The sequence below is a fragment of the Bidens hawaiensis genome, unplaced genomic scaffold (genome assembly GCF_021521415.1).
Source record: "Bidens hawaiensis isolate Kalapana, Puna unplaced genomic scaffold, B.hawaiensis_p1.1 tig00011343_1, whole genome shotgun sequence".
In the NCBI taxonomy this organism is placed as follows: Eukaryota; Viridiplantae; Streptophyta; class Magnoliopsida; order Asterales; family Asteraceae; genus Bidens; species Bidens hawaiensis.
The window spans coordinates 404,152-423,201 of NW_027491883.1; the positions used below are offsets into that span (position 1 = coordinate 404,152).

The 19,050-nt window shown below is 36.1% G+C and overlaps 3 protein-coding genes and 2 pseudogenes across 5 annotated transcripts; 2 read left to right on the forward strand and 3 right to left on the reverse strand.

Moving 5' to 3' along the window:
- The first annotated feature begins 362 nt into the window (after positions 1 to 362).
- Positions 363 to 3,665, forward strand: LOC143537767 (U-box domain-containing protein 5-like; annotated as a pseudogene). Its single transcript, XR_013136125.1, has 5 exons — positions 363 to 419; positions 1,348 to 1,533; positions 1,603 to 1,710; positions 1,812 to 2,612; positions 2,695 to 3,665. The product of XR_013136125.1 is annotated as a U-box domain-containing protein 5-like (transcript).
- On the reverse strand, positions 3,666 to 4,901 carry LOC143537768 (CBS domain-containing protein CBSX3, mitochondrial-like; annotated as a pseudogene). Its single transcript, XR_013136126.1, has 4 exons — positions 4,278 to 4,901; positions 4,116 to 4,197; positions 3,952 to 4,034; positions 3,666 to 3,875 (listed from the first exon to the last, which is right to left on the reverse strand). The product of XR_013136126.1 is annotated as a CBS domain-containing protein CBSX3, mitochondrial-like (transcript).
- Positions 4,902 to 8,534: 3,633 nt separating this feature from the next.
- Positions 8,535 to 11,451, reverse strand: LOC143537769 (protein RER1B-like). Its single transcript, XM_077031465.1, has 4 exons — positions 11,376 to 11,451; positions 9,061 to 9,441; positions 8,817 to 8,997; positions 8,535 to 8,736 (listed from the first exon to the last, which is right to left on the reverse strand). Exons 2-4 carry the CDS (start codon positions 9,408 to 9,410, stop codon positions 8,680 to 8,682), a joined length of 588 nt encoding a protein of 195 aa, XP_076887580.1. The 5' UTR covers positions 9,411 to 9,441; positions 11,376 to 11,451; the 3' UTR covers positions 8,535 to 8,679.
- An 869-nt stretch (positions 11,452 to 12,320) lies between these two features.
- LOC143537771 (gamma carbonic anhydrase 1, mitochondrial-like) lies at positions 12,321 to 14,988 on the forward strand. The gene is made up of 5 exons (XM_077031467.1): positions 12,321 to 12,534; positions 13,276 to 13,419; positions 14,058 to 14,183; positions 14,259 to 14,410; positions 14,515 to 14,988. The coding sequence occupies exons 1-5, from the start codon at positions 12,420 to 12,422 to the stop codon at positions 14,707 to 14,709; spliced, it is 732 nt and encodes a 243-aa protein (XP_076887582.1). The 5' UTR covers positions 12,321 to 12,419; the 3' UTR covers positions 14,710 to 14,988.
- A 145-nt stretch (positions 14,989 to 15,133) lies between these two features.
- On the reverse strand, positions 15,134 to 17,391 carry LOC143537770 (proteasome subunit alpha type-1-B-like). The gene is made up of 2 exons (XM_077031466.1): positions 16,955 to 17,391; positions 15,134 to 15,756 (listed from the first exon to the last, which is right to left on the reverse strand). Exons 1-2 carry the CDS (start codon positions 17,303 to 17,305, stop codon positions 15,286 to 15,288), a joined length of 822 nt encoding a protein of 273 aa, XP_076887581.1. The 5' UTR covers positions 17,306 to 17,391; the 3' UTR covers positions 15,134 to 15,285.
- Positions 17,392 to 19,050: the final 1,659 nt, after the last annotated feature.

Genomic DNA, 19,050 nt, shown 5'->3' on the forward strand with positions numbered 1-19,050 from the left:
GTAGCAGTCGAACTATGGCTCCACTCACTAAGTCAGTCACTACTACTGATGACGTCATTCATGCCGTCGTCAGTTTGTTTTATACTTTTTTAATTTGCTGCTAAACAAGAAGACTTTGGAGTCGTCCCGTTGACCCACCATGCACCTTCCTTAACTAAAACCCATATCACATATTATTCAAACTTATTCTCACAATAATATTCTATTGTGGATTTCGGTTCCACACCCATCATGATCTCTGCTCCATTTATCTTCTCCGACGAACACGTCACCTAGCCGATCACGAAACAGTCGTAATTGTATTGCAAGAACAAGAAGAGAAGCTATATATATATATATATATATATAGTGGTGAATAATTAATGGAGAGTGTTACTCTTGTGGAACATGAACATGCATATACCACTACTAGGTGGAAAGTAAGCATTCCATCATATTTCATTAATTTGTTTTAACGTTAACATAGTTATTATTTCTTAGTGATTTATCATTATTCTTTTTTATGGTTTTTCAGTAATGAAACTTGTTAGTTCAGTTATTATCTATTATATTATAGCTATTAGTGTTTGACTTGTTTTGTTTGTTACTATTTGTTTGATATGTTTAAATATTAACATAGGTTATTATTAGTAACTAGTGTTTTTCCCTGCTCGTTGCACCGGGCAGGTCGATAAAACCCGAGCAATGGTAAAACCCAGGCGTTAATGCGGTAAGTTGACACGAGTTTGGCCGGTTTTGGTTACGTGTGTTATTGTACTGGAACTAAGACAAAAAAAATTATAAAAATTGGGGTTGACCAATGGCTCGAATTTGGTCGATTTAAAACATGTTCGTTACGGTACCATAACTAAAACAAAATTATACAAAACGAACAAAAACAAAATTGGCATTCGCTCAGTTTCCGTTACGTTAATTACAGACCGAAACTAAAAAAAAACAAAAAGAAAAAAACAAAAAAATAGCACCAATTCGGTGCCGCAAAGTGACCCAATGGGAGCTTTGTGGCACCAACTTGTAAAATGTTATATATAAATATAATAATGTATCGTTTATTCCTTTTTTATGATTTTTCAGTTTTCAGTTATATATAATTCATAGAAGTATTTTTTCAGTTATGAAACTTGTTAGTTCAATTGTTATCTATTATAGCTAATTTGCTATTATTATATGATTTGTTTGAATATTAACATAGTCATTAACATAGTGATTTCTCATTTTTCTTTATTTATAGCAATCTGGTTTTCAGTTATTTAATACACTAGACAATATTATTCACCATATCGCTCTTCTTCGTTTAAATTCTTTCAACATGTTTAATAAGCTTAAAAGTAAGTTTAATTATCACAGGTTCATCATTTGGCATGTTCAGAACTTAAAAAAATCATGGAAAAAATCACAAAAATATTTACAGCACTCGAGTCAGCTCGACCGCGATGCAAATCAGGCTTACAAGTGCTATGCTCATTACACAAAGGCATGGAAAAATGCAAATTGCTTCTTCGCCATTGTTCCGAATCCAGCAAGCTTTACTTGGTACATTTTCCACCTCTGTTTCTTTTCCCATGTCTATATGATTCTAGATTTAATTTATCATTTTTGCAGGCGATTAGCGGTGAGAAAATCATCGTGAGGTGTGAAAGGATTCGTTATTCGTTAGAGTTGAGTTTGAGCCAACTTCAAAACATGGTCGAACCAACGTTGGCTGCGCAGGTTTGTTAAATGTTGATCATGCTCTTATTAATATAAATATGTGTTAATTTATGTTTGTATAATTATATAATTATATAATTATATATTTTTGATTCTTGCAGATATCCCAGATTGTTGATTATATAAATAGTGTAGCTTTTGCTTTGGATGCATCAGAAGATGAAGCAGGGAGTGTTACTAGCTTTACTCCATCAAGACATAAAAGCATCAAAAGTTACTAAAACTGAGGAACTAAAAGCTTTAAAATTTGCAGCTTCAAGGTTACACATTATATCCCCGTTAGCTCTCGTGATCGAGAAACGTTCCATAAGAAAGGTGCTTAGCAAGATCAATGATACCGATCCGGTGAAAAAGAAAATCTTGAATTATTTATTGTACCTTTTGAAAAAATATGGGAGTTCAACTAGACCACAAGAAACCGAAGGACTCGAAGGCGGTGACGACGGTGACGATGTTTTCGATTCACTTGAAATACCAATGCGGTTCAAAACCCGACACTTGAGTGTTTTCTCGTCTAGCTCGGTTCCTAGCTTCAACAGTTCTTTAGGTGACTTGAATCTGCAAGTAGACAGTGTTTCAATCATATCAACTGACGCTGGAACGGAAGACGGGTTTGATGAGATTCAAGAAAGATCTAGGGAGTTTACGTCTGATCCGGTTATGGATAACGGGCCGAATTTGTTTATACTTGGAAATCTTTCTGTGCTTCCGTGGCCATCAAGGCGTAAGGCGGTTGAAGATGTGAAGACACAGTTGCAAGATGATCAAGATTCTCATATGTTCATATCTACAAGCTATGTTAAACCTGTTTTCAAGTTCTTGAAAGAGGCGGATCGGTTAGGTGATGCGGTGGCTAGAAGGCACGGAGCCGAGTTGCTTTTGATGTTCTTGAAAGAATCCAGGTACTTGTTATTGTTAGATATGTATAAAATATGTTTATGTACGCGAATAACAATAATACATTAATGCATACTTTTGATGCAGATCTGACAGGCCGCCTTTACCGAAAGATGTAATGAGGGACCTGTCTTTGTTTCTAGACTCGGATATAACCGAAGAAGTGTTACAAATACTAGAACTGTTATCTTCCCACCATCTTTACACTACCGAAATCGTGACGTCTGGCATTCTGTTGACTATATTGAAACTAATAAAAAACCAAAAGAGCAAACAACATAATGTGATTGTGGCTCTCAGAGTGTTGTGTAACCTTTCAGCTCACATGGATCTAGGACACCACATGATATATTTAGGATTCATTCAAGATTTGGTTCCGTTTTTGGACGATCTGTTACTGTCTGGTTATTGTATCAAAGTTTTTAAAAATCTATGCGCGATTGAAGAGGCTGCAGCGCAGTTTGAAAACAGCTGCATCGTCTCCATCGGCGAGCTGCTTGAGTTGTGTAAAGACGAAGAACAAGAAGACGCGGTTGAGATTCTGTTGTCGTTATATTGCCAACGTGAAGACCTGCATGGAATCTTGACGCAAGACGGAATTTTTAAAAATTTGGAAATAATATCTGGAAATGGGAGTTCCAAAGGTCGGTTATTGGCGAGTGAGTTACTCGAGTTGTTGAATAATGTCCCTGATGACAGTTCTCAAGTATGCAGCAGCCTTTGGGACACCTCGCAAAGCGCAAATGGTAACGTTAAAACACGTTCCAAGAAGTCGGGATTTTTCAGTTGGATTAAATCGAAGTTTAAGAAATCCGCACGGTAGCTTTCTTCTTTCTTGAAGTTTGCATTCGTTAACTGTGATTTATGTAACTAATTACATATGTAATATTTGCTTTTAATGTACTGTTCTTGCATTGTTATATTTTGGCTGATACTCAGATACCAGATACCAGTCCTTTGGCATGTATAAAACATATCGAGTTTAACGGATTAAATTTACAAACAAGAATCGGATTTCACAGCCATGTTTTCGGATGTGAAAAATAAACTTATTATTATTATTATTATTCTGTCACAAGAAAAAGTACAAACAAGAAGTGGAATTATTAAAAATTACTAAATAAACTAATAATAGTCGCCTTTGATGAAGTCGTTTAATTTATTCATTTCACCTCTTTGTTGATCCACAACTGCCCGAACAACATCAACCATAGAAATCATTCCTACTATCCTTCCATCTATGACCGGTACATGTCGTATCTGGTTTTCTGTGATCAAAACAACTCGGTTTAATCAGTAAACGTATCAAAACCACACCACGAGTAACTATTAACTATATTATACCTGACATTAGTCGCATTGCTTGATATCCATGACTTTTGTGTATTTATATGACTTATCCTTAGCAATTACCTTCTGCAAGCAATCTGGATATTACGGTCAATCGCATATAACTTTATGACTAATATTATTATCTCATATTAAAATAAATAAAAATATGAAATAACCTCTTTCAGTGACGATTCCCGCAATCATTTGTTCATCTCCGGGCTTTAGAACAACTAAAGAACCAATATTGTTTCGAGCCATCTGCATATACACGACAACTTAAAGTAAATATTCTCAAATTAAATGAAAAATAATTAATATGGTAACAACTGACAACATACTTGCTTTGCAGCATCATAGACAGTGTCATCACTCTTGCACCAGAGCCACGGTCCGTCTTTTTCATCTTCTTTTTTCATTAAAACTTCAGCAACCGTTGTATTTTCCAAACCCTTTAGATGCATTAGTGGAGATTCTATAACCGATGCATTTTCTGTATACGTTTGCAGTTGCTGCACAACCGGTACACGAAATGTCTCCCAACAAGATTTTATAACACGTGCGATAACTTGCATCTTGAGTGCAAAATGATGAACTTTGTGCTTTGGAATTGGGTTCGTGTTATGGTTAAATATATGAATGAAAACCGGAAACTAATGTTTCAGTGTTCTTTTCTTGAATTAGCAAACAAGTCAAAGAAAAGGATTTTCAAGCTTTTGTTTCACAAGTTGGTTGCTTCAAAAACTGGCCAACTAGAATATTGCATTCTATATTATGACTTATACTTTGGTCATTAAGATTTGTACATTTGAGGGTTAAAAGGTGATGCTAGACTTGGCAGACAAGGTAAACCAGCATCATAAAGTTGCCTACAACACGGGTAAAGTTTCATGTTTTTATTCACATGAATCGCGTGTTTCCAATGAATCGAAGTTGTATTTATAGCAACTTTCTTATCTTAATGTTATGATCTCATAAAACCGATAATTTGGAACAATGGCTGAAAAAAAGTCTTCAGGTTTAGGCTTCCGTTTTCGCTTACCTTGGTTCCAACAACCGTCACTACCTCCCGCCCGTATGTCGCCTACCCAACCACCACGGACCACCACACAAACCTCTGCTGCGTCGACATCTGCTCAAAAGCCACCATTCCGACCTGCAGGGAAAGCCCCCGCACCACCACCGACGACACCATCACCAACTGCAGCTACAACGCAGCCTTTTTCGCCGAGATGATCGCAGCCGTCTATTTCAACTAAGTCATCAGTACCCAAATCTCCAACTGCTAAAACTACTGCACCTGTTCCGACTCAGCCCGCAAAAGAAACTCAAGCCACCACTGAGACTGCAGTGCCAAAAACCAGCCACAAACGCCCCCATCACCCTCATCATCATCGTCGTCGTCCTCGTCGTTGTCGTCGTCATCATCACCCAAATCTCCAACTGCTAAAACTACCGAATTTGTTGCAGCTCAGCCCCCCAAAGAAACTGAAACCATACAAACTAGTGTAATTGCAAATCCAACAACCCCACCTCCATCGCCACCATTTGGTCAACCTACACAAACTCAATCCCAGCCTAAATCTCCCCAAACTCCACCACCACCATCTGCTTCACCGAACTCATCATCACCCAAATCTCCAGTTCCTAAAACCACCGAACCTGTTGCAGCTCCTCCCGCCAAAGAAACTCAAACCACCATCGAAACCGCAGCTCCAGCAAAACAATCTCCAGTTTCTGAACCTGTTGCAGCTCCACCAACCAAAGAAACTCAAACCGCCACCGAAACCATACCAACCATCACCGAACCTGTTGCAACTCTGCCCACCAAAGAAACTCAAACCACCACCACCGAAACCATCCCGGCCATTAAAACCGCAGCTCCAGCATCTCCACCACCAGCAAAACAATCTCCAACCCGCACCCTGCCCGGATCACCATCTCAATCAATCTCTAAACCACCATCCTCACCACCATCACCTCCCAAAAATAAACTTTCACAAATAAAAACATCAACTCAAAATCTCGAAAAAACAAAATCAACTACTGCGATCAAATCCGACATCTCCAGCTTCATTCACAAAACAACAAAAAAAGAATCTGCAGATGAAACTCCAGCACATGCCATCACACTCGCGGGTAACAACACAGGCGCATTAATGCAACTAGACTTGCATGAACTCAAAAGAGGCAATAACCACACTACTGATGACAATGCCAATGCCAGCTCACAAAAAGATAATGAAAAACATAAGGAAGCAGCATTACCAAAGGCAATTGTTAATAGTAATATTCAAGGTGTCAATAACTCAATGATGTTCAACAGTTCTGTTACTGAAGGGAGTCCAGGTGTTCATTTGGTGTTTTACGGTGATGTAACAAATATTGAGGGTTTAATGATGAAGAAGAACATGGAGTCGGTTGATATGCAACGGGCGGAAGTGAATGTTACTGCACCGGAGAAAGTTGTTTATGATCCGGTAATGGGAGAGGTTTTCATGGAGCCAAGTGCATGTGAATTCGAAGAAGATGATTCGCAGAAGTGTGGCACAAATTATGAGATTGAGGTTCTTTGAATATATGTAAAGAGTGACAAGTGAATAAAGATGATGATGGTTTTATCATTCATCAAATGTATGGTTTTTTTTAAGGATCCACCTAAAATTTTATGGTCTTATATATATATATAAAATGAACAACAATGATGCATCTGAAATCACTTTCAAACAATACAGTCTTGAATCATTACTCTCTCACAAACACTCTATTTTTTTAACATCATGAAAAAAACTGGTAATTTGGCCTACTTTATTTATGTATATTGTTTAAATGTTCCCTCATTGATTTTGTGAAGTCTCCGTTGACATATCGGATAGCAAAGATCATAGTCTGACCCAAATAGGGATAACATCTAAATAAGCTAGTTAAGTCGACCATGATTATTGTTAAGTCGATTTGAACACTTTGAACTTTCAATTGATCTATATAACAAGACTGATGAAAGATATAAGATTTTTCTATTTTCCACATGAACTTTCAATTAACCTCAACTTACTATGACGACAAACGTCCTCAACAGATAATGTCGAGACAGACCAACAACAGGCAAATAACATCATACCGCATATTAACTATTCCAAGTGTCGTAATATGTATACTTCTTAAAACGCGAAAGCCTATTCACAACCCAACAAGTGTTGTACTTCCTATATTTCTTAAAACTTAAAAGCCTGTTCAGGACCCAACCAGGCGAATAGAGACCAAGACCATTGTGATGACAATAACTAAAATAGATATTGAGTTACAATAATATTATGATATTAATTTTACACACTCTAAATGCTAAAATCCCATCATAAAGCCAAGGAATTAGATTTAATAAAAAAACAAAAAAACCAAGGAATTAAAAAAGACACGCAAGTTAAGATTCATTATTGTCCAATAATGCTTGTTGATTCAACTTGAAGCAATAATCATGAGCTTTGGATATACCATCATTTGCAATACTATGCCAACTAACTCACTGTCACATCATTCCCTTTTGTTTTAGCCAAAATAAATATGTCAAATCCATCCTGTCCTTCAAACCACAACACGACACGTGTTATGTTAATTTTTTGCTTACAGTACGGATAACATCTTTATTTTTGTAATCTGTGAGTTGATTACATAATTTAATCAATTTCTAAGAATATGATCAAGAGTGCTTAATATGATTTCAAGCTATCTTGTTTTGCGTTTTTTGTTAAAAATATAATGTAGTTATCATGCCACGACTCACCTCTAGTTCAAATGTAGTTGGTCTGAAGTTTTGGTGTGGTGACAGCCAGTGGCGATGGTGATGGCGGCAATGATGGTGGTGGTGGTGGTGGTGGTGGTGGTCTTTCTTTCTGGATGAATCCAAGTGATCTTCTGGACAATAAGCCCACCTCTTTAATACTTCGGATCCCACCATTCTTCATTTCTCCTACTAAAACATAGAAAAAATTGTCCATTTCTCTTGAATTTTGAAACAAGAATTGATGGCCAAGATGATAAATGACAAACTATTAATCGTGTTATAAGCTTACATACCATTGTAATCCAAGATGTTTGCAGACGCAGACAACCGAATGAGAATAGGCGTGATGACAGTAAGAGCAGCCCAGAAGAACAGTATTACAAAAAAGGTTCTCCACAGCATTTCTCCAAAGCTTGAGTACTTTTTCGAAGTGTATAATTTATATGAGTAAATTTTCAGGTATTGTGTAAGGGGAGGAAGACCCTTTAAAATATGAGAAAAGACAACATATAAAAAATGAGCTGTAAGAAAAGATAATGATTAAACAAGATAATATTGTTAAGCATATAAGAGTGTACTAAAACCACTTTGGACATGAAAAGAATCAGAAGTACATAACAATTAACTTGTTGACTTTGTCTGGTTGGTAGTTGAGAAGTAGTTATGCCAATCAGGTACATACAAGTCTAACACAGATCCCACCTGGCGTCTTTATGGGACCAAATTCCATTTGGTTGGGACAAAACTGTCATTATACATACCTTGTGTTATTATAAGGCCCTCAAACAAAAAGCCCACCTGTAAACTGATACATATATTGCAAATAAACCAGCAGACAATATTATTATTACGGAATCATTTGCGCTTAACCAGCAATCCAAGTTGTTTCTACTGTGTAATAATAGCAAAACATCAGTACTCATATTACTCCTACACTATCTTAAACCTAAACAGCTGCTTCTTCAACCTCGATGACTTGGCGAGCCACCCGTCGCAGGCGACTTCCTCCCACCATATTTCTGTTACATAACAAACATTACATACAAAATATACAAACACACAAATTACTTTCTTAAGGAAAAAACTTAGGAGGTCTAACCTGCTTTCCAAAGTTAAACGGGACATATTTGTATTTAATCATGTGCATGATTTGTCGCTTCATAGTGAGAGCAAATAGAACAATCCAATAGCAGAGCAGTATTGGCCAGAAAACCGGGACATCAAACAGAGAAAAGAATGTCATCAAGAAAGCTACCATGAAAGCCTTTGTAATCGCATACCTGCAATTATAAAACAAATGAGTTATCTTTTGTACCAGACGTGTACAGTATTATTAAACTCACCAAAATTTGAACTCTGGAAGGCGGCGAATAAAAGGTCTAAATTCATCAGAATCTTTTGTAGGAAGTGCAGCTCCATCCAAAGCTTCAAGCTCAGGATCCACCTTTGGTGACAGAAATCCAATCAACAGATTCAAGATGTAAATTCCAAGACCGTAAGAGATGATGTAAAACCCTTGAAGATAATAGACTCGCAACACATATATTGCTGCTACACACAGTGTCCCAATCCACCTATGAACAGGAAGCGGTGTTGATTTATCCAGATAGATCTGGAACAACCTTGAGAACTCAGTTTTCCACTTGGTTAGTGGTGTCACTGGGGACGCAGCATCACCCCCTAATCCTTCCATTTTAACCAGCTTTTAAACCTTTTTGTAGAAACTACAAAGTAATACATGATTTAAAACCCAAAACAATGACAAAAGTTGTGTATTATTGAAAAACTATATATAGAAGCACAATGAAAATAATTTATAAGCAAACATAATCAAACCAGATCTTCTAACTATGATTATTACATGACAATAAACCCTAGCTAATGAATTCTCTTTAAAGAAAGTAACAACAATAAATATAACATAATTCAGATTTGCAGCATATTCGAAAGCAAAGACTGCTAACTGTCAAACAAGGCAGTTAAGATGATTAATTAACCCTCATTTTTTTAAGAGCATATCATGTCCTTATATCCCTGATGTCTATCAATGATAGAATTAGATTCCGGCTTCTATTTGTTTCTTAATACTAACAGGACGCTTAAAACTGTAAAAACAGCACAATCACGTGTATCATTGATTACTCTAATCTGTGAGAAGTAGACTCTAACCGGGGCGTATTTAAATTATTGAAACCACCATCAATGAATTGGTTAAGCCAAAGAGGATGATTGTGACCCGATCAAATACAAAAACTACATCAAACAAATAATACTTGATCAAACCATATATTCTAACTATGGTAAATGATTAAAAGCCCTCGCTTGCCCATTTGCCAGACGATGCTCAATAAATGCGCTTCTAGTTCTTAGGCGAGCACATCAACATTATCTACGACGTAAACATGAGAAGATAAAAGCCGAGCAAAAGAAACACAAGAATGCTATTGAAACCTAGATCTAGGAGAGGTCAAAAGAATTACATTGAACAATTTTTATTCAAGTTTTGGAACTACATTTGAATCTTGACTATTTTAGAACTTTTGGTACTAATTAGATGATATTAAATGCTATATAATAACTTCTATTTATTTTATTTGAAGAACAGTATTATTTTCCATACACGTAATATACCTTTAACTGTTTTTTTAAGTGTGTTTTTTTTCTCAAGCCCTTGCTATTTTTGCGCCTAAGCCCTAGGCGAGGTCTATGCCTATGCAGTCGATATATCGGTTATCGGTCCCTTGGCGATATATAAATCAGAATATCGGTTCAGAATATCGGTACCGATAATATCAACGATATTGACCGATATTGGACTAATATTTGACCGATATATCACTGATACTTCCGATATCAATGTTTTAAGTCTTTATTATCAACATTTGGTGTTCAGTGTTAGTGTTTTAAGTCTTAATCAATTCTTACTTGCTACAATTGTTAGTGTTTTGTAATTTGCAAAAGGTTAATTTGATAATGGTAGGAGACTATACTGAATTATTAGTGTTAAATTGCTAAATATATGAATTTCACATGATATTAAAATTACCGATATCCCACCGATATCTCAGGTATCGGTCCTTGACCGATATCGGATATTTTTCCGCATTAACTGCTTAGGCCTATGAACCTTGAGTGCGCCTAGCACATTTAATAACTATGCGGTAAATATACAATAAACCCTAGCTAACATATTATCTTTTAACAAAAGTAATAACAATAGCATCATTTCAGATTTGCAGCGTATTCAAAAGCAAAGAGTGCCACCTATTAACCTCAAAACTCAATGAATCTGTAAAATAAAGCAGTTAAGATAATTATGTCCTTAATAATACTTACAGGACGCTTAAAATTGTAAACAACACAATCACATTTATCATTGATTACTCACTCTAATCAGACGAATTTGGATAATAATAATAATAATAACCGCCATCAACGAATTAGTTAGGTCAAAGGAGATGATTATGTTAAACCGATCAAATACAGTGCATCAAACGAATAATAATAATAATAATAATAATAATAATAATAATATAATAGTTCATGTGATTTACATATGATTATTATTATATCAATATATTATATATGATTGAGATATAAAGACGTTTATCGATGAGAAAAATGAATAGCAGTAGTGAGAGTTGAAGAGCGAGCTTACCCAACGGAAATTGTTCTTTAGGGTTCTATGCGATTTGCGTGACAACACGATTATTATTATTATTATTATTATTATTATTATTATTATTATTTTTATCTAGATTTGCACCGACTCAAATCCTTTTTTTTTATATAGGGTTTGTGAATATAACATTGATGAGAAGTTTACTTACTATTTAAGAGTTTGATGATGTTTTTTTTATATTTATTTTATTTTTTTCTTCAACTTATGACATAATCGGCAGTATGATTATTACATGAATTGGTGGATCCATCGATCAACAAAAACCACTTGTTGTGGGAGACCATATACATGGGAAGGACGTCTTTATATTAGATTGTGTGACATGTAATGTTTCTTAATTCACTTCTTACGTGACTAGGCATTCTTTTCGATAGACTACAACTTTTCATCCCTCTCTCTTCAACGTCTATCGTTTGTTATCCAAAAACATATGATTGAAGATAATTTTTGAGAAAATGAGTTCTGCTTAAATGTTGTTTTGATAGTCTTATGTAATGTCATATTATTTTTTAAGTGTGTGTATTTACGAGAATTATAAAATTATAAAGTGAACTTGGATTGTTATATCTTTTACTGGTTATTCTGGTGTGAGAATTAAATTTATATATTAGTTTTAACTTTTTATTAGGTAATTGATTTAAAATAGTTTTACTTTTGAGCTAGTTCTTATATTTTCTTTTGGTTGGAGACTTAGACTTGTGTTAAACAAGAAAAGGAGGAAGTCTTACTTGGTCTAAAATAATTATCAAGTTCATGTTTAATATACACCAGCAAATACAATGACTTATGTTTAATGAGATATACTGTTAAAGTCCACTAAAGCTAAAAAAACATATGATAGGTTTGTAAACAACAATTTAAATTAAAATTTATGAACGTGTCCAAAGTTGTTAAAAATGTAACTAAATTTGTCATTTCTCATTTCTTTAGGGTCGTTCAAGTTCATTTCTAGCCGAAACACACACAAATACATACATACATACATACTTAGCGGCTGACGGTAGAAGACGGTGATCGGCGATGGGAACCCTAGGAAGAGCAGCTTACACAGTCGGCTTCTGGATCCGTGAGACCGGCCAAGCCATGGATCGCCTCGGCTCACGCCTCCAAGGCAACAACTTCTTTAAAGAACAACGTATGTCTGTCTGTCATTTCAAAGCCCTAATTTCATGACCTCAGCATTTTGAAATCATTAGTTTTAATTAACTCATCTCACAGTTCAGATTTAGGTTTTCTGGTGTGAATTGTATGATTATTAGTCAGATTATTATTGAATATATGTTAAGAGTTGTAAGTCAAATTAGGTTTTCATTTGATTCATTTTTTAGATAGTGTTATTATTTGAGGTACAACTGATTGAATCAGTGTGTTAAATTATTAAAATGAATGGTTTTTGTACATCTAAACTGCAATATGAAGTTAAGATAAAATGCAAGGCAATGCTTGATTAACTAGCTGTCTAGCTCGTTTTCCGTTTGTTGATTTATTAGATATGTGTTCTAGCAGTTAGGCTTGTAAATGAACTGAACGTTCGGTGAAATGTTCGTGAATTGTTCGGCGGAAAGTTTGTTTGTTTATTTAATAAACGACTGAACGTGAACAAAAAGGTTGTGTTCGTTTAATTAAGTGAACGAACCTGAACACGTGTTTCATTTGTTCATTTATGTTCGTGATCTTTCGTTTAGAGTTTAGATTTTAAACAAACGAGAATAAACAAGCGCGAACATTTTTATATTTCAAAAAAAATGGACATGAACACAGGTATTTGTTTGATTAAGTGTTCATGTTTGTTCGGTTTGTTTACAGGTCTACTAGCGGTTGTTCAATACTGTTTTGTAGTTAAGAGTTTATTTGAAACAATCTTTCTTTTTGTCAGTTTCCAGGCATCGGACTCTGATGAATGTATATGATAAAGCTCCTTCGGTAGCTAAGGACGCATTTGTGGCCCCAAGTGCTTCTGTTATTGGGGATGTTCAAGTAGGGGCTGGATCGTCTGTTTGGTATGGATGCGTTTTGAGAGGTAACGGTTGCACATTTTGGCTTTTGTTGATTCTGATAGTCTTGTACGTTTCTTTAGCTGAATTTGGTTTTCTTATTTATTTCTGCAACAAAAGAGGATTGCTATATGCTTGATCATATTGTATTGATAGTTTGTTGCTGCAACATTAGATTAATTACAAAGAAGTTGATGAAAAAAGTAGATAAATTAATAGGTGACAAAGTTGAAAACAAAAATAAGATCATCTTTTGGAGTGGTTTCTTTGTTAAATATTTCTACTTTGTAGTAAGTTTCCTTATGGTTGTTTAAAATCCATCCATCCGATCTGTTTATTATCCGGCTGTGACACTGTTGGAAGGCTGTACATGGGAATGCAAACTTCATACTAGAAAATTTTCAACTTAAAAGTTATCGATTTAGTTATTAATAGTTTTGATATGTTAATATGGTTGCGTGAACCCTTTATGTGCTGTCAATTCTGTCATTTACGCATTAGCTATCTTCACATCATTTGGGATTATATATGAACTTTAACCAGAATTTACATCTTGCTGATAGTAGTTTTGATATTTTATTGGGATTCGCTCAATGTCCTCATATGATGCACTATATACTAGTTAATAGTTATTGTTTTATTGAGGAATATGGTTTGTATACAGGTGATGTGAACAGCATTAGTATTGGATCCGGCACTAACATACAAGATCACTCACTTGTGCATGTTGCTAAATCTAATTTACCCGGAAAGGTGCATCCAACTGTGATCGGGAACAATGTGACTGTTGGTGAGCAATGTGTTTCAAATGATTCTTTTCATCTTTTCAATAGAATGATTTTTAATCGAGCAAAGTACAATTCAGGTCATAGTGCTGTCATACATGGATGCACTGTTGAGGATGAAGCGTTTATTGGTATGAAAGCAACACTTCTTGATGGGGTGGTTGTAGAGAAACACGCCATGGTTGCTGCTGGAGCCCTTGTTAGACAGGATACAAGAATCCCTGCTGGCGAGGTTCATATTGTTATTATTATTCAAACGTGTATATGGTATTTTTTTTGTTAAAAAGAAAAACTCAAAACGTGTTTTACCGAAGTTAGTTGGGAATGCTGTAACAGGTATGGGGAGGGAATCCTGCTAAATTCTTGAGAAAGCTTACAGACAAAGAAGTTGCCTTTATTGCTGAGTCAGCTGCTAACTACAAGAGCCTTGCTGAGGTTCATGCTTCCAAGAATGCAGAGCGACTTGACCAGACTGAGTTTTTAAAAGTGAATCAAAAGAAGCCTAAAGAAGACAAGTCTTTGATTCAGTAATTGTTTGGGTTTTTAATCGTGAAAAAATCGGTCACGAAAGTACTTTTGTGTTCATGCTTGTGAGTTTGATGTTGACGAGCAGATTCTTATGTTAAGCAGCAGGTTGTTTTTGGATATTGGATCAGCGGTCTGTCTGTCTGTCATTTCTAATAAAGGTTAAACTTATTAGAGTTAGAACTGTTGGGATTAGACCCTGTTGTACGTTTGTTTTATCGTTCTTACGTTGAAAACTTCAAATGGATTCGATATTTTCTGTGCCTGTTGATGTGGATTTGGGTAAATTGAAGTAAATTTGAATCGTATGCATAGGGGTCTTTGATCTCTTAAGCATTATACCAGAACTGGAATAAGCAATTTTCACATGTATAATTAGAAAATATGTTTGTATAACCCTTAAATGAAAAGTAACATGTCATATGCTGATTCATTTAACTTCCATTTAACTGCAAATCAACATACAAGTTTTAACCAAGAGTTCAAAAGGTGCCACCATTAAAAACAGAAACTCATTAAAAGAAAACTGCAATTAAAAGACTCTTAGACCAAACAGTAGGATCAACAAAACAACTGCACTCCTCAAATATCCATTGGAGCAGCCGCCTCTGCAGCAGCTCCTCCCTGATCAGGAGCAGCATCACCACCAGCTTGCTCTGCAGCACTCTCATTTACAGGCGCATCTTCACCGGAAATCTCAAACTCATTAATTAGCGCTTGTACAGTTTCTTGGTCCAATATATTGAACGATTCTCCCACACCAATAACAGCAACTGTGCAAACACTGCTGGTGAGTTTTTCACCTTGCAGAGTCTCCCTTATGGCAAACAATGCATCCTTGACAAGTTCATCTCGAGAAGATTCTGTGAATTTCTCAAACTTCCGCTCCAGATAAGTTTTTGCAGCTTGTGAGCGGGACCCGATGGCAAAAGCTTGATATTCAAAGTAATTTCCACTAGGGCAGTTGTAGTAGAGATGGGCCCCGGATTCATCTAATCCAGCAACTAGTAGTCCCACACCATATGGTCGTTTCCATGAACGCTGAGTGCAGACCTATCAACAACAAACTATTTTAAGAAACAATAATCTCATCTGTTTTTCATGAAAACTACAACTCCAGTAGTTGTGTTTAAACAAGTCACATAAAAATGAATACGTTAACATAACCATGCGGTAAGAAACTAAGAGGATTAATGGTCACACATGCCATTTGAATATCATCTAAAATAACACTCTTAGATGTAATGCTGGAGAAATGAAACATAATATTCGCATAACTACAATTGCACTCTTACTATCATCTTTTATGGTACCAAACCACCATCAATCAACAACTCATCTCAAATGCATTTTTCCACAGTTTCCAACTTAAACCACTTCTCCAAATTCAAAATAACGAGCATCAAACACAAGTTTCTACTCTCAAAAGTAAGCATAATTATTCTCCCAAAACTTTTAAAGCCAACTATAATTGCAACAGCAGTATAAATGTATAACCGAAGAATAAATTTCTATCTACTATCAGCATTCTAGGTTTAACATATATTATCAACAACAGTACCTGAGCTTTAACAATGATGAAATTATTAATGATATTATAATGATCAAATCATGTTTCTAGAAATGGCAAAAAAAAAAAACACCCCTTTTCGACCCGAAGCCCGTTCTGACCCTAACCCGTTCCAACCTGCACCAAAATAACCCTTTTTGACCCGTTTCGACCCTAACCCATTCCGACCCGGAAAGTTTTAACCTTAACCCGTTCCGACCCGAACCAAAACAACCCTTTTTGACCCTAATCCATTCCGACCCGGACCGTTTTAACCTGGACCCGTTCCGACCCGAACCAAAACAACCCTTTTTTATTTGGCCCGTTCTGACCCGAACCAAAACAACCCTTTTTGACCCATTCCGACCCAGACCCGTTTTAACCAGGACCTGTTTTAACATGGTCCCGTTCCGACCCGAAACCCATTCCGATTAACTTGGACCTGTTTTAACCCAGACCCGAACCAAAACAACCCTTTTATATTTGACCCGTTTCGACCCTAACCCGTTATCCTGTTCCGACCTGAAACCCATTTGGATTAACTTGGACCCGTTCCAACCCAAACCAAAACAACCCTTTTTATTTGACCCGTTTCGACCCTAACCCGTTCTGACCCAACCCGACCCATTTGGCAGTCCTAATATTAATATTCACAATTTCCCAAATTAAACCCTAAACAATTCAAAATCACAACAACTTTACCTGAGCTTTATCGGCCAATTGAACAACCAACCGGCCAACAGGAAGCGGAGCCTCATAAGTATACCCATAATTAATACACTCGGACCTCATATACCTCGACAATACACGCCCATCAGCAGTCAACCCAGCAATCGCAACACCTATATGATCATCCACTTTGAATATCTTCCTCTGGTGCGACGACAGCTCAGAATTGGCTTTATTAACGCACGCGAGAACCACGTGAGTGTTGGACCGGAGACCAATGGCTGCAGATCCTTGCTTCACGGCTTCCATGGCGTACTCCACCTGAAACAACCGACCCTGTGGCGACCATGTTGTCACGTCCGTGTCGTATTGGTTTCGGAACATGTTTGGTTTTCAGAGAATTGAGAATGAGAGTGAATAGCTTGTGAAACAATTTAGTGATGGTGTTATTGATTTATATGTGTGTGTAATGAAGCCCTTGCAAAATAAACAAGTAAATAAGTAGTCCTTGCTACACATATAATAACTAAATAGTGTTTTAAAAGATATTTCATTCGGATCTGATTGGACTAAAAAATAGTACAACCGGTTGAATCGGGTTGTAATGGGAAGTTCAACCAGGTTGTAAACGTTGTATAGTTTTTTATCTTATAATTTCATATAAATGCAACTTTAACTCAAAAGAAAAATAAAAAGTACATAATCCATATTCAAAAAACAATACAAAAGCACTTGATTTCAAGAGAGTTCTTTTAAAATAAAGGCGCACAATATATATTTATGCCATCGGAGTGTTATATGCATCGATTTCACGATTGATTAAAAGATGAAATTCACACTCATCGTCATCTTCATCAACAAGAGTATAAGAACTTTCATTTCCTACAATACTAAATAAGAAGTTCTAGTTACCTATAATAATAATAAAAAAAATACATGAAATAAGTAACATATACTAAAAAATGGGTCTGAAACAAAAAAAAATATAGTGGGCTTTCAAACCGGTATAAACAAGAAAACCAGCCAGTTCGATGTTCCATAAAGCAGCTCAAATATACCGGATGCAAAATACCGGACTGCTCACCAAAATCCGGTTCAACCGGTTGTACCTGCCGGTTTAAACCGGTTTTAAAACACTGTAAACTATAAAATATAAGTGTGTGATTGATTGATTGAAAATGAATCCCATCTCTAACATCCCTCACTTTTTTTGAAAAGATCAACTAAGTAACGCCGAGTACTCTGTACGCGGGGCCCCCATTGGCTAAAGGTAGCCCGAGCCGGCCACGAGTACGGACGGACGGAGCCCCTAGCAGTCCACCTATTGATGGATTCCCTGGATAAAACCCGACTTCCACGCCCGCCAAACGGCACGACAACGAGGAGCCGGTAAAACCGGGTGAGATTAGGACTCGAACCCTGGCAAGACAATGTCACCCTTATATCTCTCATATAAATTGTTGATAGTGAGGTTTAAACCCCCTTACGAATTAATATTAGCTTCGTAAAAAGAAAAGGATAACAAACAAATTTCTAAAATACATTCGAGTGGAAGTTGATTTCAAAAGTATCCAATGCTTTTGATATTAATGCCACAACGACAGACAACCCACTTAATGATTATTTATATTTGTACTGGTCAATGAACTCTCAAAAAGTTTTAGAATTCATATCCACTACCAGAAAATAGAGAAAATATTGCAGTTTACGACATCACTTTTTCGTCACAAATACGTAGGAATTTGTTGTTTGCTATCATATGTCACAAACATCGAAAGGCCTTAAATTAGTTCGTCAGATAATTTGCTACGCTTTTCCTACGCCAATTTTTAACATTATAACAATTAATATTAATCGCATATTAATTCTAACACATTTGTTACGAGATTATTTTCTTACACCTGATATGAAATTATTTTCTCACTCTTAAAAAGTTTTGTGGATAAAATATATTTCGGTGATATAATATTTTTGTAAAGAAAAAAGTAGGTTCATATTCATATGGATCATTTTGGGGTGCTGGCGTGGCACCAACAACACCATTGAAACATCACGCTGCCCCCAACTGGTCACTAGTAACGTGAGAGGAATGACCACTCTCACGCTAGTCATTAGAGCATGACCAATCC

Coding starts and splice junctions, on each gene's coding strand:
- LOC143537769 (XM_077031465.1), bottom strand. CDS start 9,410: ATGGAAGGATTAGGGGGTGATGCTGCGTCCCCAGTGACACCACTAACC. Junction 8,998..9,060: donor CTTCCAGAGTTCAAATTTTG/GTGAGTTTAATA, acceptor TTATAATTGCAG/GTATGCGATTACAAAGGCTT. Junction 8,737..8,816: donor CGTTTAACTTTGGAAAGCAG/GTTAGACCTCCT, acceptor GTTATGTAACAG/AAATATGGTGGGAGGAAGTC.
- LOC143537771 (XM_077031467.1), top strand. CDS start 12,420: ATGGGAACCCTAGGAAGAGCAGCTTACACAGTCGGCTTCTGGATCCGT. Junction 12,535..13,275: donor CAACTTCTTTAAAGAACAAC/GTATGTCTGTCT, acceptor TCTTTTTGTCAG/TTTCCAGGCATCGGACTCTG. Junction 14,411..14,514: donor CAAGAATCCCTGCTGGCGAG/GTTCATATTGTT, acceptor ATGCTGTAACAG/GTATGGGGAGGGAATCCTGC.
- LOC143537770 (XM_077031466.1), bottom strand. CDS start 17,305: ATGTTCCGAAACCAATACGACACGGACGTGACAACATGGTCGCCACAG. Junction 15,757..16,954: donor AATTGGCCGATAAAGCTCAG/GTAAAGTTGTTG, acceptor TGTTGTTGATAG/GTCTGCACTCAGCGTTCATG.